Source organism: Podarcis filfolensis, assembly GCF_964270895.1.
Source record: "Podarcis filfolensis genome assembly, chromosome: 7".
In the NCBI taxonomy this organism is placed as follows: Eukaryota; Metazoa; Chordata; class Lepidosauria; order Squamata; family Lacertidae; genus Podarcis; species Podarcis filfolensis.
The window spans coordinates 26,633,548-26,657,797 of NC_139603.1; the positions used below are offsets into that span (position 1 = coordinate 26,633,548).

The 24,250-nt window shown below is 42.9% G+C and overlaps 1 protein-coding gene across 6 annotated transcripts in view; it reads left to right on the forward strand.

The window, feature by feature from the left end:
* The first annotated feature begins 16,711 nt into the window (after positions 1-16,711).
* The window catches only part of EXOC2 (exocyst complex component 2), a 77,969-nt gene continuing 70,430 nt past the window's right edge, over positions 16,712-24,250 (forward strand). For 2 of the 6 annotated variants that reach the window (XM_083623762.1, XM_083623761.1), the window contains exons 1-3: positions 19,218-19,377; positions 20,173-20,349; positions 21,253-21,379. In XM_083623762.1, the coding sequence (XP_083479888.1) occupies positions 19,260-19,377; positions 20,173-20,349; positions 21,253-21,379 (422 nt within the window). In that variant the 5' untranslated portion in view covers positions 19,218-19,259. Of the gene's footprint in view, positions 17,131-19,217; positions 19,378-20,172; positions 20,350-21,252; positions 21,380-24,250 lie in introns of those variants that run through there. The other 4 variants (XM_083623757.1, XM_083623759.1, XM_083623758.1 and 1 more) reach the window with 4 other exon arrangements.

Sequence of the window (24,250 nt, forward strand, 5' to 3'; positions counted from 1 at the left end):
CCAGAGTCGCTGGTGCAACCGAGTCAGGTGGAGAGCATATAAATAAAATTGTTGTTGTTGTTGTTAAATAGGACGTCCCTATTCTCATCAGAGAAATGTCTGAGGGTACGAGCTTACATAAAAATGCACAAATCTATTAAATGTGCTTTGGACCACAAATGAAAATTCTGGATTATATTTTTCAGAATTAGAAATTTGGAAAGGGACATAGACTTTGGTGGTGAAGCGGAAATGTAGTGCATAGGGCAATATATTTGGATGACCTGGAAAACATGGCTGGGAAATGTATTCAGAGCTGTTGGGCTTTCAGCACTGGAACAGACAGACCTTGATGCAGAAAAGTATGCAAGGCATTCCACCCCCCTGCCCTCAGATTCCTGCCCCTTCTCCTGTTAGGACTCAAATACTGACAAGGTTTGCATTTTTTTGGTACAGAATGTGTTGATTTAATGTGTAGAGATCTTTCCTATTCTATTGTTTCAAGAAGGTTCTGGAACTTTCTCTGTGTGATACAAGCTGCCCTCAGATTCCTGCCCCTTGTGGGTATCGTTTCGTTCATCTGCCCTATGTAGCAGAAGAAAGCCACCTTAGATGGCATTTTCCCGTTAGGACTCAAATACGTAGTCGCTAGCGGCAGACCTGCGTTCAACCCTGGGATCTAACATTGTTCTTTATTTTTCACAAGCCTTGACCGGCCGTTGCTGTTTCAGGTGGCTAAAAAGTATGTGCCTGGTTTGTACTTTGAATGTTTAAGAAGCTTAAAGCCGTAAAACGCATAATGCAGCTTGAACTTTTTAGTGTTATTCTATCAACAGAAAGGCAAAGTCTTTGAGGCTCGGCCTTTGTCAGAATGTAAATTCCAGCTTGTAATACCCGGGCTGTATGTTTCAGGAAATCGGTATCAACCTATTAGCATGCCGTTTTCCTTGGAGAAGAGCCATTTTCACACTGAGCCTGTATTCCTAGCTGCAAACCTTCCTGTCACTGTTCCGTGTCCACGACCCAGCCTAAGGCAGCCTTTGACGGCTCTCTAGCCATTTCCTGCATTCTGCCCGAGCACTAATTGAAAATTTGGGTGGCCTTGCTTATTTATTTTCATGGAATGCAGTAGGTTATATTTTCATGGCACTTTCTCAGCAGTGCAACGTTTCAATTTCAAAATTGCTGCGGCGCGAGGAGTGCGCTCCCAGGCATGCGCGAGCACAGACAAAAGGATGAGGCATGGAACTTTGATTAAACCATTAGAAAATAACGGAGGAAAATAAGGAATCGGCGTTGCTTTCCCCTTGCAGAACCAGAGGCACAAATGCTCGTTTTTAAGCGTTAACGTGAATTTCAATTTTGAAAGCTCTGATGCGAAGCGTATTATTACAGCTGGAGCCAGATGATAGGTCTTATAAAGTTTTAACCCGCTATCTGGTTTAAGCAGGGTACTTTGGGGTGGTTTTTGTATCGTTTCGAAAGAGATGACAGTGGAATAAACAAAATGTGTGTGCATGTGTACTACTTTATACCCAGATTAACACTGCCTCTGCCATACCACTTTTCAGCTCTCTAAAAAAAAATATGTTTCTAGCCTTCAGGATGATGCAATAGAGATCCTCTGCAAGTTTCAATGGTTATACATTCCCCCCCCCAAAAAAATATCCAGTCTTTTGCTCCCCCCTTCTCTAAGTTTTACAAAATTGCCAGTAAACTCTAGTAGTGTGGACTAGGCATGGTTGATTTTTTCAAAAATGTGATTCCACAAAATTTTGGTGCGAAACCATTTGGGACAGTCTATTTAGGAATCTGGCTTTCAAGTGCATCATTAAATAAAGAACTTCTATATAGCTTTTTGTGGGTTCCTCCTCCCGTAACACCATTCTCTTTAATCCTATGTGTTTTTCCAACCTATGCAATACTTCTTTTGTTTTATATTAATACTTGAAAAAAACTCTGCTATGTTGTGCTTGTCAGAGTGAGGCATGTTCATTCAAATCTACACACCTTAAGCTGGGACAGTAAGCTGTTGCCGACATTGCTGGCATAGCAGGACGTAGACACTCACTCTTACCCACACGAGATGCAACTGTATGCCATTGACAGCACAGAATACATTTATCTATCGAAACTTTGGCATTTAAATACCTTATTTTTTGCTCTATAAGACTCACTTTTTCCCTCCTAAAAAGTAAGGGGAAATGTGTGTGCGTCTTATGGAGCGAATGCAGGCTGCGCAGCTATCCCAGAAGCCAGAACAGAAAGAGGGATTGCTGCTTGCACTGCGCAGCGATCCCTCTTGCTGTTCTGGCTTCTGAGATTCAGAATGTATTTTTTTCTTCTTTTCCTCCTCCAAAAACTAGGTGCGTCTTGTGGTCTGGTGCGTCTTATAGAGCGAAAAATACGGTAATAATGATTTGATCATTAGCAATATTTGTAAAGTGTGGTTTCACTGGAGCAAAACGACTTGGATGTGCTGAGAAGAGTCCATTTTCTTTGGTGGTGGATCTCTTCAAGATGTGGCAAAAAAGGAAAAAGAGGCATCTTCAAATATCTAAAGGATGGAGCAAGCTTGTTTTCAACTGCTCTGCAGGGTAGGGCCCAAACCAATAGCTTCAAGTTACAAAGAAGGAGGTTCTGACTAAACTTCAGGAAGAACTTTCTGGCTGCAAGGGCTGTTTGACAGTAGAATAAGCCCCCACAAGAGGTGGGGGGCTCTCTTCCATTGGAGGCTTTTAAGCAGAGGTTAGGTGGCCATCTGTCATGTATGATCCAGTTGAGATTCCTCAATTTCAAGGGTTGAACTCAATTTCAAGAGTCCCTTCCAACTCTACAATTCTATGGACTCTTTTGTTTCTTTTGCTATTATATATTCTTTCTATATCTTTACATATTTCCAGTCTTCAGGCTTGATCCAGCAGGCTTATGTTCTTATGTGTTGCTGGATCAAACCAAGGGCCATCTAGTCCCTTTGTCTGGTTTCTGTCTGTAAGCAGCAACCACCTCCTTTGGGCAACTTTCACCTTTTCTGAATAACAAGCAGAGTCACTGGGGCAATCCACTTGGGGATACCAGATTTATTAATGTGCCCATGAGGTGGACATTATTACATTTGGGATTGCCAAACTAGACAATATTAAAATGTCAACCATCTCTCTTGGGGAAAGCTCAGGGACCCCTTCCAGCCTGGAATACACAGAGCTTTGAATGGAAAAATGGTCCTAACCTCTACAAATGGAGGGTTCACTTTCTAGAGGAACAATGCTAAATGTATATGAAAGCACACTGATTTTCAGCATTGTTGGCATCTGTATGTCTTGAGAGACAATGGGGTGCACTTCCTGGGGTGAAGTCAAATCAATGGTGAATCACAGCACCTGCTGTGGCTGCAGAGACCAGTAACTCATAACTGCTGCCCCCTGCGTAGTTTCTGCTGTGTTAGCAGCACCCAAGTGACCTCTCTGGGGTGCAAGCCAGGGCAGTGTGTATGGAGGTCCTGGGTTACCTAGACGATGAGACCCTCCTCTTGGCCCCACTGATTTGGGCCAATGGAAAGCAGAGCAAAGCATTTGGCACCATCTTAGCTGCAGGATTTGGCAGATGAAGGCATACAAGGCCTCATCCAACCGCCTTAGGGACTCCACTCCGGATTTGTGTAGAGTTTACTGCTTAGCCTTTTCTTCTCCTGAAGACATACCGCAAGGCGGCGAGTGTGGATTTTTCTTCAGGGTTTACTCCCAAAGCCTTTCTCACAAATGAGTATAGCCCCAAGGCAGCAGAGGTTTAAGATCAGAGTTTTCCTTCTCTGTTTTCAGCATAATACATCAGGATTATTATTATTAATAATAATAATAATATCAACCACCCTCCACCAGCAGGAGTATTGTTTCCATTAGACTCAAATACTCTTGTGCGTTTTCTCTTTAATTTAGAATTGCAAATAGTACATGTAAGGTATTTTTCAGAAGCTATGTTTGTACCGAGCCAGAAAAATAGCAGCAAAAAAATGAACAACATTCTTTCCTGATCTGTGGAAAAACATTTTTGCCTGATCTGTGGAATACAATATTTTGTATTTTTTAGCTGTACGGGGTTTTGTGAACAATTTTGGGGGATTTGTTTGGCTTCCAAAAACAATGTCTCAGGGTCAACAGTGCATGGATTCACAGATAAGGCATTGAAGAGAAGAGGAGGGTGGAAATGACTGGACCGCAAGCCAGCAAGCTAAAGCAGTGTGAGAACCGTGGGTTCTGGTCAGGCTATAAAAGGCCTTTTTCTCTGGTGCTGTGGATAAATGGACTGTTACACCATATTGTTCTGGCCATGCTAAGTGCGGAGATAACTCTTCTCTAGGTTTCTATTCCTTCATTTCTACTGTCATTTAAGATGCTTCCTCGGTGGGTATTGATTGCTAGAAGATGTTTTGATGGGGGTTGTGGTATCCAAAATATGGGATAAGTCTTGTGTTTTACCAAAGAAAGGTATAAATGGGTTTAAAAGGTAATAAATAAATAAAAATAGAGCAAGTCACTGCACAGGCTGTAGCCTGCACTATAAGAAGAAAGGAAGGCAGCAAAAAACAGCTAAATCAGCCCTTCTGTTTTAACAGCACCACTGGCACTAAGTAGATATCCTTTATTTCCCCTGGTTGCCTACACTGAACAGTCCATTAACAGAAGCTATGTACTACCACCAGCATTGGAGGAAGATGGCTCTGAGTACAGGTACCAGATACTGGGAATCTCAAGTGAGAAAATTGTCTCCACCCCCATCGTTCAGCCCGGACACTGAGATCCAGCGCCGAGGGCCTTCTGGCGGTTCCCTCATTGCGAGAAGTGAGGTTACAGGGAACCATACAGAAGGCCTTCTTGGTAGTGGCACCCACCCTGTGGAACACCCTCCCATCAGATGTCAAGGAAATAAGCAGCTATCCTATCTTTAAAAGACATCTGAAGGCAGCCCTGTTCAGGGAAGTTTTTAATATTTAATGCTGTACTGTTTTTAACACTTGATTGGGAGCCGCCCAGAGTGGCTGGGGAAACTCAGTCAGATGGGCGGGGTATAAATAATATATTATTATTATATTATTATTATTATTGTTGTTGAGTTCATGTCCTGCTTTCTATTGGAATCTGGTTGGCCCTGATTCTCAGAGAGGTTTAACATTCAACCTCTGTTCCCACGAAACTCTGGGAATTGTAGCCCCCAATAACTCTTTACACTCTTATAAACTACAGCTCCCAAAACTATTTGGGGAAAGCCACGTTTAAAGTGTTTTTAAAATGACTGAGTTGAGGGGATACAATAGTGGTTTATAAGATTATACACAGTGTAGGGAAAGTGGATAGAGAAATATTTTTCTCCCCCTAGAACTTGTGGGCACCCGGATGTCAGAAGATTCAGGACAGATAAAGGAAAATTCTTCCTCACGCAGCTCATAGTTAAACTTTTCTGTCACAAGAGGCAGTGATGGCCACCAACTTGAACGGCTTTTAAAAAAAGGATTAGATAAATTCATGGAGAATAATGGTGGCTACAGTATGTTATATATACATATATATATAGATGATAGATAGATAGATTTTAACATATAAAATATAAAATGTACCACAAAACTTATCACTTATACAATCTTTTTAGACTTCCATCAGCACCTCTGATGATCCACCGTTTTAACCACTTCTTATGCATTTCTTAACTTTATATTGCCTTTACATCTCTTAACAAATCATCCTTCCCCTTCTCCATTTTTGCAATACTTCCAGTAATACTCCTCACAAAACTTCTTGCAAACCTACAAACGTCGTCTGATCTTCACAAATACTTTTCAAGTAGTCCGTAAATTTACTCCAGTCTTCCGTGAATTTATGGTCCCGCCGGTTTCGAATCCTTCCTGTTAGTTTATCTAGTTCTGCATAGTCCATTAACTTCATTCTCCATTCTTCAATCATCGATAATTCTTCTTGCTTCCATTTTTGGGCGGTGGCTACAGTATGTTCTACCTTCCACTGCTGGAGTCAGTACACCTCTGAATACAAATGGCTAGAAATCACAGACAGAGTGTTAGGGATTGGACGGAAGAGGGCGAGACCGCTTCTCCTGACGCTACAGGAGAAGAGGAATGCAGTATTGATTTACAGCAGGGGTTTGAGGAAGGTCACAGCTCAGAGATAGATGAACAAAAGAGTTGGGAAGTGTTAGAAGAAGGAGGGGGTTGTGACAGGGCAGCCAGCTGACACGTTGTCACTGGAGAGTATTTCTGACCCCCCTTCACCCAGAACTCAGCGTTCATTAAGGGTGCAGTAACAACAGAATCAGAGACATTTGGCCACAAGCAGCCACCTTAAAGCGAGATGCTGTTGCTAGGAAGGCGGGAGGAGGAGCCCAGTTTGGAGCAACGCCATTGTTATGGATTGTTGCATTCTTTTGCCTCTCGCTATTAAGATTGAATAAAACTCAATTAAAAAGGACTATACCTTGTTTTCTCTGCCCTTGCTGCAACCGGGGGAAGAATGGCTTTCTCGAAACCTCGACAGAGCCTTGACAGAGAGACAGCGCTGTTGTGCTTAAGTTCTGTTTGCGGACTTCCCATCTGATTTGCCACGGTGGGAACAGAGTGCTGGACTAGAAAGGCTTTTGCCCTGATCCAGTAGGACTCCTCTTATGTCCATGCTTCTCTTACTTGGAGATGAAAAGAAGAATTTTATCCATAACTCTTACAGCTTCCTGCCATGTTGTATTAACTGGAAAGGGTGATATGGACATGGTTTTAAATAGAGTTGGCTAGACAGTCCCGGAAATAAACAGGGCAGTTTCTAAAAAGCTCTTAAAACCACTAAGTAAAAACCTAGGTTATAGAAAACAATGGTACTGTTGATGGCAGTGATGCCCTAGTCTAGTCTTCAGGCTGAGTATCTGTGGGGTCTTGTTATATGAAGCTGGTTTGCAACGTTTTTATCCATTCTTTATTAAAACATGTAGCCAAAACATTTTACTATAGGAAAGCCACCCAAAAGATGTTCAGGATTCGCTTGTCACTTCGAGCTTCTAACAAACAGTTTGCTAGAAATTAGTCCTTTTTCCCATGGATTGATAAGCCTGTTTTTCAGTCCCTATCTCTGACCATCCTGCTTTCTGAGCTCTACCCAAGGTCATGTATATTTTCACTGGGATATGCCTTTAATATTGCATTTAATATGATCTTTCCTTTTATGTGTAACAGGATGGGTTGATTTACAGCAAGGCAACTGAAACTGATTTTAATCACAATAAAAACAAATCCTTTTCTTAAAAATAAACCAAAGCTCAAGCAAAAAGGTTTTTACATGGCTTAAGAACAGTTTGCTTTCACCATCTCATTCACCTCCAATCAAAATATTCAGGTAGGCAAGTGCTGGTTTGTTACAAAAGCAACACCTTAAATTTCATTTGTACACAGTCCATGTGTAAAAATTGTGTGACAGCTTCTGTAATGCTGCTGTATTATGCATATGTGAATTTACTTCACTGAATGTCATGGGACTTACTTCTGCATAAACCTGCATAGAATTGTGTTGCACAAATCTCTTTATTAAACTTGAAAATATGCATGTTTCAGTTGAATTTATTGTTGCTTTAGCACTCCACCAGTGCTTTAACATACAAGTTACCATATAAAGTTGCAATTCCAATTTGTAACCATTAAGGGGTACCCTTTTTACAATAAACAGCATGTCTGACAACGTCCACCATGCATGTAAATATGATCTCCAGATCTTACTCCTGAAAACATGCCGACAAATCATGACTTTGTACAGTTATTATTTCATTTATTTTAAAATATTTATAGGCCACTTTCATGAATACAAATCTTTCAGGGAGGCTTACATAATAATAAAAAAATAGAACAAAGCATAAAAGCAAATAGCATTACTACAAATCTCCCTGGCAGTAATAAAAAGACCCAGCCCATAATGTAAAACATGATTTCCACAAAACCAGCTGTTCAGGGAATACAGAAGAATGCCCACATCAAAAAGAAAATACAGCTCTTGTGCGTGCCATCTGAAATAGGTAAGTCTTCAAGGCCTTTTGGAATGACTAAGCTAGGTGGCCTTCTCTGGGGGTTACTGGTAGAGCTGTAGAGCACTGGGGCCACCACAGAAAAGGTCCTCCCCTCAACCCTGAAAACTTCATTGATCTGAAGGGAAGACAGGTGAGGAAGGACTCTGTTGTAGATATTATGGGCTGGCAAGTTGATATATACAGTGGTACCTTGGGTTAATAACTTAATTCGTTCAGGAGGTCCGTTCTTAACCTGAAACTGTTCTTAACCCGAGGTAGCACTTTAGCTGATGGGGCCTCCCACTGCCGCTGTGCGATTTCTGTTCTCATCCTGAAGCAAAGTTCTTAACCCGAGGTACTATTTCTGGGTTAGTGGAGTCTGTAACCTGAAGCATCGGTAACCTGAAGCGTCTGTAACCTGAGATATCACTGTATATGCAGGCAGCCCTTCAAATAGCTCCAGTTCAAATAATTTAAGACTTTCAAGGTTAAAACCTCTAAAGGGCCTTCTCAGTGGCTGCTCCCAGACTCTGGAAAGTGCTCCCCGGAGAAGCTAAACTGGCTCCCTCTTTGCTTTCCTTCCACCAGTAGGTAAAGATTGGGAACTGACTGGTTTTAATGAAAGGGCTCTTGCCATTCTGTTTTTATTGTAATCATTTGTTGATTTAAAACATTTTATATGTGTATGTAGTTTTAATTCTATCTATGTTTAATTGCTTTTAAACTATTGTCATTTCTATGTTTTTAGTGATTCTCTTTTTTTTATCAGTAAGCTTCCTTGAGTCCCACCAGGGGAAAAAGAGGGGTATAAATAAATATACAGTGGTACCTTAGATGTCGAATGGCTTAATAATAATAATAATAATAATAAATTTTATTTATATCCCGCCCTCCCCAGCCGAAGCCGGGCTCAGGGCGGCTAACAACATTCAAATAATCAAACAATCAAATAAAACAACATTCTAAAAATATTTCACTGTAAAAATTAATTAAAATCAAGTTGATGGCAACCATTAAGCAAAACTCTGTGCAGGTTACCAGAGGAGGGAGTCAGGCTGCGCCCTGACCAAAGGCCTGGTGGAACAACTCTGTCTTGCAGGCCCTGCGGAAAGATGTCAGGTCCCGCAGGGCCCTAGTCTCTTGTGACAGAGCGTTCCACCAGATTGGAGCCGCAGCCGAGAAGGCCCTGGCTCTAGTTGAGGCCAGCCTAACCTCTCTGAGGCCTGGGACCTTCAGGATGTTTTTATTTGCAGACCGTAGGTTTCTTTGTGGGGCATACCAGGAGAGGCGGTCCCGTAGGTACGAGGGTCCTAGGCCGTATAGGGCTTTAAAGGTTAAAACCAGTACCTTAAACCTGATCCTGTACTCCACCGGGAGCCAGTGCAGCTGATATAGCACCGGATGAATGTGGTCTCGCAGCGAAGACCCCATAAGGAGTCTCGCCGCGGCATTCTGCACCCGCTGGAGTTTCTGGGTCAGTCTCAAGGGCAGCCCCATGTAGAGCGAGTTACAATAATCCAGTCTGGAGGTGACCGTCGCATGGATCACAGTGGCTAGGTCAGGGCGAGAGAGATAAGGGGCCAACTGCTTAGCTTGGCGGAGATGAAAAAATGCCGCCTTTGTTATAGCTGTAATCTGCGCCTCCATAGAGAGGGAGGTATCGAAGATTACACCCAAACTCTTAACGGACGGTGCTGGCACTAACTGCACCCCCGCAAGAGATGGGAGTTGCCCCCTCAATCCCATATCATCCCGTCCCAGCCAGAGGACCTCTGTCTTCGAAGGATTTAACTTCAACCGGCTCCCACGTAACCATCCAGCCACAGCTTCCAGGCATCTGGTCGGTGTGTCTGGGGCCGAGTCAGGATGGCCATCCATCAACAGATAGAGTTGGGTGTCATCGGCATACTGATGGCAACCCAGCCCAAAACTCCGAACAAGCTGGGCGAGGGGGCACATAAAGATGTTAAAAAGCATCGGGGAGAGAATCGCACCCTGAGGCACTCCACACACCAAGGAGTGGCGCGATGACAATTCCCCCCCAAGCGCCACCCTCTGTCCCCGACCAGAGAGAAACGAGCGCAGCCATTGGAGGACTGTGCCCTGGATCCCCACGTCGGCAAGGCGGTGGTCTAGGAGTTCGTGATCGACCATGTCGAAGGCTGCTGACAGGTCTAGAAGAATCAGCAGCCCTGACCCGCCTCGATCCAGCTGCCTGCGGAGATCATCTGTTAGGGCGACCAGAGCCGTCTCGGTCCCATGACCAGCGCGGAAGCCGGACTGGAATGGATCGAGAGTTGTCAAACAAATCAGCTCCCAGACACCACAAACCCAGAAGTAAGTGTTCTGGTTTGTGAACGTTTTTCGGAAGCCAAATGTCCGACGTGGCTTCCATGGCTTCCACTTGAGTGCAGGAAGCTCCTGCAGCCAATCGGAAGCCGTGTCTTCGTTTTCAAACGGTTTTGGGAGTCGAACAGACTCCCGGAACAGATTAAGTTCCAGAACCAAGGTACCACTGTATAATAATATTAGTAGTAAAACCACCACTTTGAATTGGGTTCAGAAATGCTCCAAAAGCCAGAGAAGCTGGTATAATAATGGTCCTACAGGATCCAGCTGCCCCGCTGACAGAACTTTCTGACTGCTGCATTGTGAACCTGTGAACCAGCGGAAGTTTCTAAGCCATCTTCAAAGATGCCCTCACATAGTGCACATAGAACCAGCCAAGCCTAGATGTGACTAGAAGATGAGTCACTGGAGCCAGGCCTGACCTCTACAGATAGAGCCACAGTTGGTGCACCAGTTGAGGAGGAGGAGGAGTAGTAGTAGTTTGGATTTGATATCCCGCTTTATCACTACCCAAAGGAGTCCCAAAGCAGCTAACATTCTCCTTTCCCTTCCTCCCCCACAACAAACACTCTGTGAGGTGAGTGGGGCTGAGAGACTTCAGAGAAGTGTGACTGGCCCAAGGTCACCCAGCAGCTGCATGTGGAGGAGCAGAGACGCACCAGATTACGAGTCTACCACTCTTAACCACTACACCACAGTTGAAGCTGGTGGAACATATTCCTGGCTACTGGTCTATCCCAGCTAGCATAGAGTCCACAGAAGGACTTCTAAACAGCAGGAGGAAAAGATGCATTGCTGTATAAAGCGTAGAGTTGATCAGCTAATTGTCTGGGTAAGTCATTTCCTGGTTCACACTGAGATATCTATCTAGATAATCTAGCTACAACTGGGCATATGTAACACCCCATCACCCAACTTTGCTCAGCAATGGAGAGAAAACCCTCAAAATGAAAATAGACAAATAGCCCAAAGACTGGAATGCTCACTGACCACTGAAGGGGGGGGGCAAGAGCAAAACTGTGCAGGCCAAGAAGGGAAATGGAATGAACGTTCTGGAATCCTGATCACAAACACAACATACTGCAATATTCTGTTGCAGCGCCCCGCTTTTCATTTCCAGATTAGTGACCGACTAGAAGCAAAGTTTGAACCAGGACTTCCTAGCTCATGCCGAAGTCCCTTTCCTCCTATGCTGCGCTAGCTCTCTCTAATGGTTATTTCTGTAATATCTGAGGAAGAACCCACATCCATTAAAATGGACATGATCAATTCTCGTAAGAACCTGTGATGGGACAGTCATTAAGCGGAAGCTCTTGTGAGTTTGCTGCCAGGAGGTGCCCAAGGTATCACGACAAAAGGCCATGACTGCTGGTCGGTGCTCTCAGCAAGGCCTGAGGATCCCCACATCCCTCCTCGCCAAACCACACAGCCCTCAAGCCAGCTGTACAGATAGGAGGAGGAGGCGACAAGCAGCTTTCTTAAATACACACACACTTTCCCACCCCCCACCCTCCCGGTACCTCAGCTGAGTGACAGCCTCTTGATGTTGCGTGCGAGTGAGTTCAGCTGGTGCTGTGTGGTCTGGGTGTGTGGTCTCCAGCTTGGCCGAGAGGCTGCTAACAGGGTGGATGAGAGAGAGCAACTCTGTTTACTTTAATTTATTTCGGATGCCGGAACTGTGCCCAGAGTTTCTCCTGAGCTTGATTCCACAGTTAGTGGCAGCAATCCCTCACAGCTGCAGCGCAGTCTGAAATATGTGCTGAACTCCTCGACCAAGTGCCTTTGCAGCATCTGCTTCAAGTCCAGCCTGCTAATCCCCTGTGACTCAGAAATGTTAATGGCATCGCTGAGTGCTGTGATTATTTTGGTTTTACTATGTCAAGATAGGATCTCCCTCTCTCCTTTTCTCTCTGTGTCTCTGAATCCTGGAAGATGTACTTTTTGTGGGTTATTTAATGCAGGAATTTTAAGATATTGGTAATATGTACTGTAGCTATGAAGTCTGATACAGAAGGTCTTTTTAAAGGTGTGTGTGTGTGTGTGTGTGTGTGTTTAGCTGTGACATACAAACTTGTAATCTAGATTCCAGATCTATTTGGGTCAGGCAATGAACCTCAAGTTGTGCAATCTCATATTCATATTTTGACCCTTTCCCATTAATTTACATTTTATTTTGCTCACTGCTTTAGAATTGGTGAAATGCCAGAAATCTGCTTTTATTTTCTTATTTATTGTACGTATTGATATTATACCGTAAACTGCTTCAAAGACCTGTTTATTGGGATAGTAAAGCACATTAGGAATGCTAGAATAAAGCTGCAACCCTATACACTTTCTTACCTGGAAATATGCTCAGTAGGACTTAATTCTGAGTAGAGACATAGAGGATTGTACTGAAAAACAAAACAAAAAAAACCCTATTCAAAGTTAAAATGACTTGTCATTTGCTAATATTTGCTTGACGTGAACGCCGGTTACGACAAGATAAGGCAAATTAACCTTTAGTTATTTAGACTGTTTCTTTATGTGTGCTTATCTTTTCATTTTAAGTAGCTTAGAGATATTTGAGAATTTTTTTTTTGAACCAAATGTAACATTCATGACCAATACTTGTTTAAAATGACAAGTCTCCTTTCATTATTCAAATAAACATGCATTCACTCTTAATATGACTTGGAATTCCAGCATTGTTTAGCTTATTCATTCCTAGTCTTTTCTGGCAGACTTGCAGGAATGAACTTCGTATTATTGATGCAGCGTTGAAGGCTGTAATATTCATAGCAGTGGTGAAGGCTCTTGCAAATCTGTGGGCTAAAGCTCTCCAAAGGGATTAAGGAATATCACCATCATTTTTTTAAAAAAATGTATTGAGGTGGAGGGGGGGAGTGCCTTACTGTTTTAACTTGTGTCTACTATATTTCTGCATTTATGTTGAATTCTAATTTTCCTTAATTTGTTTTTGTATTATCTGCAGTGATCTCAGATCACAGCTTGGAAGAAGTGAAATGGTTCACCGTTTCAGTCACTGCCTGCAGGTTACAATGCAAGTGACATGACACACAGGGGTGGGGGGAAGAGGGGAGAAAAAATGTAAACAGTCATCAAATCTTAATTTAACAAAGTTAAATATAAGTTCTTTGGGGAAGGGTCATAGCTCAGTGGTCAGTGTAGATAATATTGAACTAGATGGGCAGATCATCTTCAGTCGGTCTAAAGCAGCTTGCTTTGTTCTTACAATGACCAGTTGGAATGGATGTCGTGTTGATCAGCAAACCGGTTACATAAGAAGTAAAGCAATAATAATGCCATATAGGTGTTACACTTTTAAAACATGAGACAGCAGGGTGACTGTATTTTTTAAGACAATGCTTTCTAAGACTCACACATTCAGAATACTTTTATCCTTATGTGGTTCTTAAAGCAGCTTACAAAATATTTGCACAATTCAATCACGTTCAAAAACTTTTGACCCATACTCAGAAGTAACGTTTATTAGCAGTGTTTATACACGTTTATGTTTAAGAAGATTCCAAAGTGCTTTCCATATCACTACAATATCAACAGAAGACAGAATACATTTAAGACCTCTGTAATGACCAAAATGCGATTTCATCCATTTAACAACTAAAAAAAAAAATACTAAGGAAGAAAGAATTAAAATTCAGACCCAAACATTTCTCACTCATATTCTTGGTCCTCCCTGGTGTTGCCAGTGGGACAGGAGGCCCACTGAGTTTCTTTGAAGTTAGTTGATTATCACAGCCTTGGAGTCAAACTCCCCATCTTCAGCAGATGAGTTCAAGGATGTGGGGTCGGAGGAGAAATTGCAGACAGAAGCACTGCCACAAGACTATACCTTGGTGCCAGTACCCCACCAGCCTAAGGATGTTGTATTGCCATCCTCTGACTCAGAGGACTCTATCGCAGAAGCCGCAGTACAACCAGTCTTCTTTACTTGCAACTGGGACAAAACTGCTGCTCCTACATGGGGATTGCTCTAAGGCTGACTGGTGCTGAAGCAACACCCAAGCACTGTTCTCCTGTCACACTGAGGATGAACGCTGCACAAATCAGCTTTGCTTTGTTGCTGTGGAAGTCAGCACTTGCAGCAAGACACTGAGCAGTTGAACTTTGCTCAGTCCACGGTGAAGACAGTCTTTCTTTACTGGTTCCCATGGATGGCCTCTAAAACCAGCGAGAGGGGCTAAGCAGTAAGAAATTGCTCAGCCTGTGATGGAGTCAATTCTCCCCTCATGCATAAGGTAAAGGGACCCCTGACCATCATGTCCAGTCGTGACCGACTCTGGGGTTGCGGCGCTCATCTCGCTTTATTGGCTGAGGGAGCCGGCGTACAGCTTCTGGGTCATGTGGCCAGCATAACTAAGCCGCTTCTGGCGAACCAGAGCAGCACACGGAAACGCCGTTTACCTTCCTGCCGGAGCGGTAGCTATTTATCTACTTGCACTTTCATGTGCTTTCGATCTGCTAAGTTGGCAGGAGCAGGGACCGAGCAACGGGATCTCACCCTGTTGCGGGGATTCGAACCGTCAGCCTTCTCATCAACAAGTCTTAGGCTCTGTGGTTTAACCCACAGCGCCACCCGAGTCCCAACATCTTCTTAAAAACAATAATTTTTTGTAGATGTGCTGCTTTCTCATATGCAAATTTAATCAACTGATAAATATTTTAAGCACTCAAAGATGTAATTATTGTGTAACGGTCCTTATGTAAACACAATGTTTTCATTGCCCAAGCTTTGCTTCTTTTAAATTTACTTATTTTGCTGATAATGGACACTGGTCAAACTCAAAGCACTATAATGCTCTTGAGTCTTTTCTTCATGCTCACCATTCCAGTGCAGTTTTTAAAAAAGTGTTCTGCAATAAGCACGGAAATACCTGAGTAAAAATATTAGATTTTGGGAGGCTCAGCATTTTTATTACATGAATTCATACTGTAATGGAAAGAGGTAGAGTGTGCCAGCTTCTGAAATCCAATAAAGCGTGCTGCAATATTTTCTAATATTACTGTCTAGTATAGTCTTAATTCCAGTGCATCACCTGAATGCCTTGGCATTATAGACTAAGGGGAAAGTGGAACTGGGAAGAAAGAATAAATACGGAGAAAATAAATATTCAGCATATAATTTCCTTCATATTAATATTGCTTTTAAAAAAATAATAATAGTTTGGGCCTTTATTTTTGACCCTAGGATTATTGTTCCCCCAACATGTCTTACTATGCATAAGGATGTCTTTTACTCGGGTAACTCAGTGAATTTGTGCTCCTTGCACAGTATTCATGTTCTTACACTTTGGCCTGTTGCCAGAGTTTCAAACTTTCAATACGTTAGAAAGTTGCAATCTCCACACACACACACACACACACACACACCCCACTGCAAGTATCAGTTCAACAACATTAGTTTATTTATTTTTTGCATCAGTTTTAACATCCCACCTGTGTGTAAACGTTCTGAGTCTGGACTATAGTTCCAGGAAGCTCCTTGCACGTTGTTGGATGTTCTAAATAAATATTAACAAGTAGGGAAACAAGCCACGCCGAGCAAATCAGATGGGGTCATGTTGTACTGACTTCTGTTTCAGTGTATCTGAAGAAGTGTGCATGCACACGAAAGCTCATACCAATAACAAACTTAGTTGGTCTCTAAGGTGCTACTGGAAGGAATATTTTTTTTTTAATTTTGTTTCGACTACGGCAGACCAACACGGCTACCTACCTGTAACTTCCACTGATAGAGGAATTCTATCCCTGCACTACCTCACTGCCCCTAAATTGCAGCAATCTGGGAGGAAGGTTGGCAACTCTGCAGGTCACCAGGGTACAGTAGATGGTTTTGCAAATTGCAGCACTTGCCGCCCTCCTAGCTTCAACGACCTGTCTCCTCGCCTTGTTTGAAACAACCACAACCACGTTGCGCTGTGAACTTTCCGTCCAGAGCCTCTCGTGGAGGGAGCACTGCAAATACCGCAGTTTTAACAAGCTAACAGTGAAATAACATACTGAAATCTGGGGTAGCATACCTGAACCAACAGCATAAGGACAATTGTTTTCTGAATGCTTTGCTACTGAACGAATAATAAAAAAAAGGAAATGTATCATTCTGCCACAAGGTAGATGGAGAAGCAGCAATAACTCAATTTGCACGGACATAACGCGCGCGCTCGACCCTGGCGAGGGACATGGAAAGGAGCGAGGAGGAGGGGCGGGGCAAAGAACTCTGCCGATCCCTCCTCTCGCGAACCATTGGCTGCGGACGGCTGAGTGGCAGCGCCGGCTTAGCGAGCCAGCCGGCGCTCGCCCCGGTCACGTCATGTGCGTCGGCCTCCGCTCCGTCGCGTCACGTGCGTGGCGGCGTCAGAGCCCCCTCGCGTAGCGCTCCTTCCGCCCCTTTTCCGCCAGCTGCGCTTCCGGCGGGAGGTAGGTCTCTGCTTGAGTGGCGTTTTAGGGAGCGGGGCGGCGGCGGTGGTTGCAGGCTTCCTGCCTCAGGTGGCGGTTGACGGTTGGGAGAGGGTCCTTCTCCACCTCCGTTCCCACCTCAGCTGAGGGCGCTGAGGGAAAGCCCGGCTGACGGGTTGGGTGGGGCTTTTATTTTTATATTATTTTATTTTGCCAAGGAAGAGAGTGGGGGAAGGGAGTTAACTGGGAGGGGGGTTTTGTTTGTATTATGCATTTTCTGTTTTTATCTTGTGTTTTTATGCTATGAACGGCCCTGAGATCTTCAGATGAAGGGCGGTATGCAAACATATATATATATATATATATATATATATATATACACACACACACACACACACACACAAACACACACTACATATAATACAAGCACACACACATATGAAATAATAATACAAACATGCAATAATAATAATATGAATTTTAATTAATATGAAATAATTATTCATATTATGAAATAATAATAATACAAGTACAGTCATACCTCAGGTTGAATATGCTTCATGTTGAGTGCGTTCAAGTTGCGCTCTGCGGAAACCCGGCAGTAACGGAGCGTTTTACTTCCAGGTTTCGCCGCATGCGCAGACGCTCAAAATGACGTCATGCGCAGAAGCGGCGAAAAGCAATGTGCGCATGCACAGACGTGCTGTCACTAGTTACGTTTGCTTCTGGATATGAACGGGGCTCCGGAACAGATCCTGTTCGCATCCCGAGGTACCACTGTACACACACCATACATGCATACCCCACTAGCCAGCTCGTGGGGGAGCCTTGGGAGGCCACCGTGCGCTTTGGGCTTTCTGGGCCACCAGGCTCTGTCATGGGTCATGGCCAGCCTAGTGTCGCAACTCAGACAGCGCGCATGAAACATGCTCTGGTTCAGCATCCTTGTACAGTCATACCTTGGAAGCCAAACAGAATCCTTTCATTTGACTTCCAAAACATTCAGGAACCAAGGTGCGGCTTTCGATTGACTGCAGGAAGCTCCTGCAGCCAATTGGAAGCCACATTGGACGTTCCGAGTTCCAAAGAACATTCGCAAACTGGAACAATCACTTCTGGGTTTGCAGAGTTTGGGAGCCAAAACGTTCATCTCGCAAGGCGTTCAACTTCCAAGGTACGGCTGTACTTGATCCAGCACTTGCAATGCCTAATCCTAACCTTGCTTCACTCGAAAGTACCGTTTCGCCATGCTCAGCGAGGCTTTGCCCTGGAGTAAGTTAGTGAAGGATTTGAGCCTTGGAGCAGTTTATTGTTGCCGCCATTGCTTTGAGCATGGGGGTCATGCCCGTGGGTTGCTCCTGTCACCTTTTCAAGCCAAAGTCCGGCCGTTCAGTTTTCCTGGGTGATTGGCAGTAGATCTGCAAAATTTCTGATTCCAAACTTAAGCTAAAAATAGCAGGAATGAAATAATGCCCCCCCACATGCCCTAAGTTATACTACAGAATTAAATAAATTTAGTACTCAAATTGATTTAATTCCAAGTGCAAGTCTTTAGAACCAGGCTCTTTTTAGTGTGTGTATCTGTGTTTCTAATAAAAGACCCCAAGCCCAGTACATAAGATGGACCACCGCTGCTATGCCACCCTCCAGGCAGTGATGGTGTTGCCACTTGCTGGATGCAGTGACAAGGGCAGGGGAAGCATTGGGTTGGCTGGAGCAGGCATTGATACATGCATGCTTTCACCTGTGACTACCATTCCACTGCTTCCTGCATCCCTTGCTGCCATACTCCCAAGTAACAGCAGCACTGCCACATGCAGAAGAATGGTGCAGTTGTGGTGCCCCATCTTGCACACTGCAATAGTGCACACCTGAAGTCTCCCTAACCCAGATATATTCTGTAGAAAGAAGGGCACTGTGGCAGGTAATTTCATGCTTTCTTTTGATGTGAATCATTTTGGCTCATGGTTTGTTTCAGATAGCTCTGTCAACAAACTGAATGCCCAATACAGTAATGTTGCCCTAAAAGTAGTTCCATTGGAGTTGCTGACACAAGTAAATGGAATTTTAATTCCTAATTCTCATCATGGGTGTGGATCTAAATGTCCAACTGGTATAGCAGGAATCAGGGCATTCATGTATAGGCCACCCACATGGAGCTAGCAGTTCACACAGACAGCGTTGGCTGGGAGCCTGGCAGTGATCCTGGGAGCTCCCAGGATTTTCAGATGGGCACCCCCATGCATCTGACCCAGCCAGCCCTGATTCGAAAGTTGAGAAGTTTCATCTTGATACTCCTTAGGAACCATCAGCACTTAAGAATTAAACACACCTTATCAAGACATTTTAAATCACACAATTGAGCATTTCTAGGTTTTATCATAATTGGTGCAATGTAAACATTTCACTTTTTTCTGATTTAGACTGCTGAATATATCAGTCTTTCATCAAAGAAGAAAGCTATAATGTCTCACGCACGCAAGCCCCCTCTTGTGACGGGCATTTCTCCCAATGAAGGCATCTCATGGACAAAGGTCACAATTCGAGGAGAGAACTTGGGAATGGGCCCAACAGATCTAATAGGTAAAGTCAAGAAAGCTGTTTCCGTTTCGATGGCAGTAGTATGCATCCAGCAGAGTTTATTTGGAAATGTGCAGTTGCTGATAATTTACGGTAGTGGTATTATGAAAACAATTGATAGACAATAAAATGTTGTTGGTTTTTGTTCATGAAATTGAAGAGATCCTTTCCTAAATACCAGGGGAGGAATTCAGTGTAGTGCTAAAACAAACGTTCAGTTAGCTCGAGTATTTCCGCTTCCATGACAGAACAACCCCTCTCACCCCATGCACTGTTCTGGGGGTTCTCCCGACACCTGTGGAGCCAATTTGAGGGGTGGGGAAGAGGGGGGAGCCCTGTTGCAGAACTTCTTAGTAGAGTCCAGCCCGGGAGAAGTATTGTTGCGTTATTTCTTCCTGAGCTTCCTTTTTCTCAGATCATGTTGAAATGATGGGTCAGTAGGGATGCAGTGAAAGGTTTTCTGCCAGGGGAAATTTAATTCGCCCCCTCAAGTGTCTCATGCTTCCACTTTTGAGAATCACTACAGTAACATGCCACTTGTTCTCTTTGAGCAAGCTTGCTGTGTTGTATCTGTATCATCACTTTCACCCATTGGTCAAGACTGAGTATTTCAGTACTGGCTACTAATGTTTATGTATTTAGAGCAACACTTAAAAAATATCTTTCTGGAGTGAATCCATAAGACACTTGAGATCCGTTTGTGGGCTGAAAGCACTTCAGGTTCCCCCGATAATGATGAAATAAATAATATTCACTGTTAAGCAACATTTGTTCCTCTGCTTTGTGTGACTCTCTCAGGCTTGACAATCTGTGGACACAACTGTCTTCTGACTGCTGAATGGATGTCTGCCAGCAAAATTGTGTGTCGAGTAGGTCAAGCTAAGAATGACAAAGGGGACATTATTGTCACTACAAAGTCAGGGGGCAAAGGAACTTCCACTGTTTCTTTTAAACTCCTGAAACCTGATAAAATAGGTATGGTTGTATTATCCATTTATTTCTCTTCCTGTAAGTATTGTTCTGTAATAAAAAAGTTTTGTAAAAAAAGAAAATCTTCATGGGATGTACAAGTGGGTTTCTTGAACAAATCGTAAGACTGTATTTATACAGATTTATACTACTGGCCCATCTAGTCCAGTTCTGTCAACTCTGACTGGCAACAGTTCCCCAACCTGTCTCAGGCATAGGTTTTATCCATGCCTGGTCCTTGATGTTGGTATTGAACCTAGGGCCATGTAGAGTATTTATTCTGACCTTGAACATCAGCTGTTCTAAGTAAAATCTTATGAATTCAAAATACTTGAGCTTCTCTTGGTTCCTGATCAATTTTTAAATCAGGCTATTCTCATACTAGCATCTCAAGCTCATGGACTTCTGTATAGCAGTATGTTCTGTTGTATCCAATGGGCATTCCACTGAGTTTCTAATAAATCTGCTTTGATTATATAATCAAATGCACTTGATATGCACTTGATAGCATAAAATATATTTGAATCTTTCTGATGCTATTTGGGTGCGTGTGCATTTTAAAGTAGGATGGAATGTAGAGCCAAAATTAAATGTATTTTTTTTGCCAGTTGAAGTTTTCCTTTTGCAGTATAGATACAGGAAAGCAAACAACAACAACAACCCACCATATTTTGTGTCGTAGGTGAGAAATCCAAATAAAATCCTCTGAGAACCGTATTGCTCTGCAACCCTTTGGCTGCAGAGGCAGATTAGGAGCAGTGTTTCGAGGTTGCTTTTACCCTATTTTCCCCCAGACAATTATCTAAGTATGCATTTTATACGTGTAGGAGTTTTTGACTTAGTGCATGAGAACTTCACGATGCTCGACAGAGCTTGTTTTTCTAAGGATATCTCTTTTGTTTTCTCAAGGTATCTTGGATCAGTCTGCAGTCTGGGTTGATGAAATTAACTATTATGACATGCGCACTGACAGGAACAAAGGGATGCCCCCTTTGTCTCTGCGCCCTGCTAATCCTCTTGGTATTGAGATAGACAAGTGAGTACCAAGTAGTGTCAATTTACATTCTTACCTGACTTCCCTGTAAGAATTCAAAAATATTTCAGAATGTGAGATTTGAAGAAAGCAAGACTATAGTCTGATTTCACTTTGCCATGGAAAGATAGTGTTTCTTCAGTTTCTTATTCTGGAAATGGGAAGAATAATTATATTTCTGTCTGAGGTTATGCCCTATCAACTCAAGAATTTCTGCATGTGCAATAGGTCTTTCCCCCCTGCATGTGTGCCAGTCCCTCGCCAAATCTATTTTTGAAAGTTAAGCGGAATCCCCCAGAACAGATCACGTTTTAGCCAACTAAGTCCTGCCCAGAGTAGGCTCATTGAAATTAATTCAACTGTTTGTCATGTTCATTAATTTCAATGTGTGAACTCTTGAGTGGGGCTGACATTGGCTACAACCCTTAGTTTTCATAACATACTGAATATTAGTGTTGTTCATATTTTTATTTATGAAAATATTTCCACACCACTTTTTATTTACAGAGAGGAATATGAAAGTGGTTCACAGTAATAAAACATAACAAATCTAGTTAAGACTTCATACAGTGTGAACAATTTTAATAGCTGTGGGGGATGACAGGATGAGGTGGCAAATGACCTGAGATTAGCTGTTAAAAACACTAGCTAGTTTTATGTGATTCTGTTTAGATTGGGATTTGCAGCAGGAGTTGCAGAGTAAAAATATATTTTCCATCCATCTGTCTTTTTTCTTTTAGTTTTTATTGAAATGCTAATTTGTTTCCTAACCACAAATCTTAGTGTTTTTATACACAAATGCAAAGGTTCTAGTAGTTGCATTCATATAAAAAACACTTTATATATATTTAAAACACTTGCTGTCATAGCAAGTTAAGTGCTGCAATGCTACTGTAATATTGCAGATGAACATACCATGAAGAAGTAGATGCAGATAGCTGGGCACTTCGCCATCAGCCCTGAGGTTCCTGTCTGGTGTGCTGTCCTGTCTACTTCTGCAGTCCTAGTGGTCAAGGAACCAGCCAGGAACGAGAACAATGGGTATAGAGATCTCCGGCCATGTGGTAGACATGCCTGTGTTCAGGAGCTCCTTGGGGTCAGTGGTGGTACAGGGGTCTGCTGATGGCTCCTTGTCCTCCTCTTCCATTGAGGAGACAACCAGCTCCAGGTCTGAGCAAGGCTGAACCTCGATACTTGCACAGTAAACAGAGAAGGGGCAGGCTTTCAGACAAACCAGCACAGCAAATAGTGCTCATCTTTTTTAAAAAAAACCAACAAAACTGACTTTAGGGATATTGACATACAACATATGACAACATAGTAGTTTTGGCTGGCATGTGACCTCAGTGCTACAATAGCAATTTTAACAAAAATCTTTCTAATCTGGGTATAGTGTTTCTGCTAAATAGAGCAGACAGTAGTTACTATATATTGTAGGTTCGATCCCGTATAAATTAGGTTACTTTATTTAATTTCCAAGAGGACTATATGTATAGCAGTGCAAACATCTACAGCAGTGGAGAACCAATTCTAGCAGGAAAGCCGTTCTTCCATAATGGCTAATGCTTGGATCCTAAAAAAATTAGCTTAAGGAAGTTCACACAAGGAAAGCTGCCTGTTCTCTCCTAACACCCACTATAGAACAAGGTCACTCAGGTTTTAGACTTGTTGTGAAAACCCAGACCACAATAAACTTATTTGCATTTAAAGTGTCATAGGACTGTGTGTTTTTGAGCAATACAGTTACTCCGTGCTGATAAAACTGATTTGTAGCTCATTTCTTTTCTGAGATGAATACACATTCCCTAAAATATGACAGTAATGAGCAATCCTACATATACTTCATCTGCCTAGGACAGGCTAGGAATAATAGTACAAAGCCTGTGTGTGCTTTGTGTTCAGTTACTATGTCATTCCTAGGCATTTCTCAAAATATTCGCAGTAGCACTACATGTCGTTTTATTAGTAAATTTAAAAATGGTTTCCATCTGCAAGGTCTAGCTTGCTGAGCATACACTGCCACCTAATGGAGTATGTGAATCCTCTTTTGTGTAGGCAAAGTTGACAATTTTATCAGAGGTAGTTTATTTTTTTGTTTATATGTAAATACAAGAAGGCTGTCATTCAGCAGCTCAGCTGGGAAGCTAGCTGCAGGTTCAGTTAAATATTTTGATTGTCAGCATCAGAAGTCAAAATCTTACAAGGAAAGAAAACTCTTCATAGCAATCTAGGCAAGGTGATGCCTTCGTAGGCCTAATCTGGCCAGTGTTAAAACATTTCCAATGATTAAATTGTGCACTTGGCTCTTCAGTTGAATGGAATAAAAGTGCTCAGCTTTGATCAGATTTTGCCCTGTATTTGCCATCAGTTGAAGGTCCTTCTGTTGTCTCCCACCGTCTTATATGGATGCAGTCAGCAATAGTGAAGTGAGGTTCTGCCACATCAGTGTTGCCCTTAGGCTGGGTCCAGATTTGCCATTAGCTGTCCATTGGACTGTTTCCAAAGGCCATCCTTGTCCTCTGTCCTACCTTTGGAGAAAGTCCTTGTTAACACCTTTGGGTTTGTCCTGTTTAGTCTACTCCAGCGTCCTTTCTGCTGGTCTTCTGCATGCATGAGTAACAGAATACAGCTGGTACAAACGTTTGCTCCTATGAGTCTGGCGGGGGGGAATGTGAATGGTTACTTAGTTTGTTTATGGTGGTTGCCATTCAGTCTTTATTTACTTAAAATGGCTCTTCTTGACCTATAAAATCCTATGGAATCCAGTTCATGGGACTTTTCACTGACAGTGTCCAGTAGAACTGCCTGGTTTTAGTTTTTAAATAGATTTTACATGGCTTTGTGCACAGAATCATTACCCCTGGGTGGTTGATA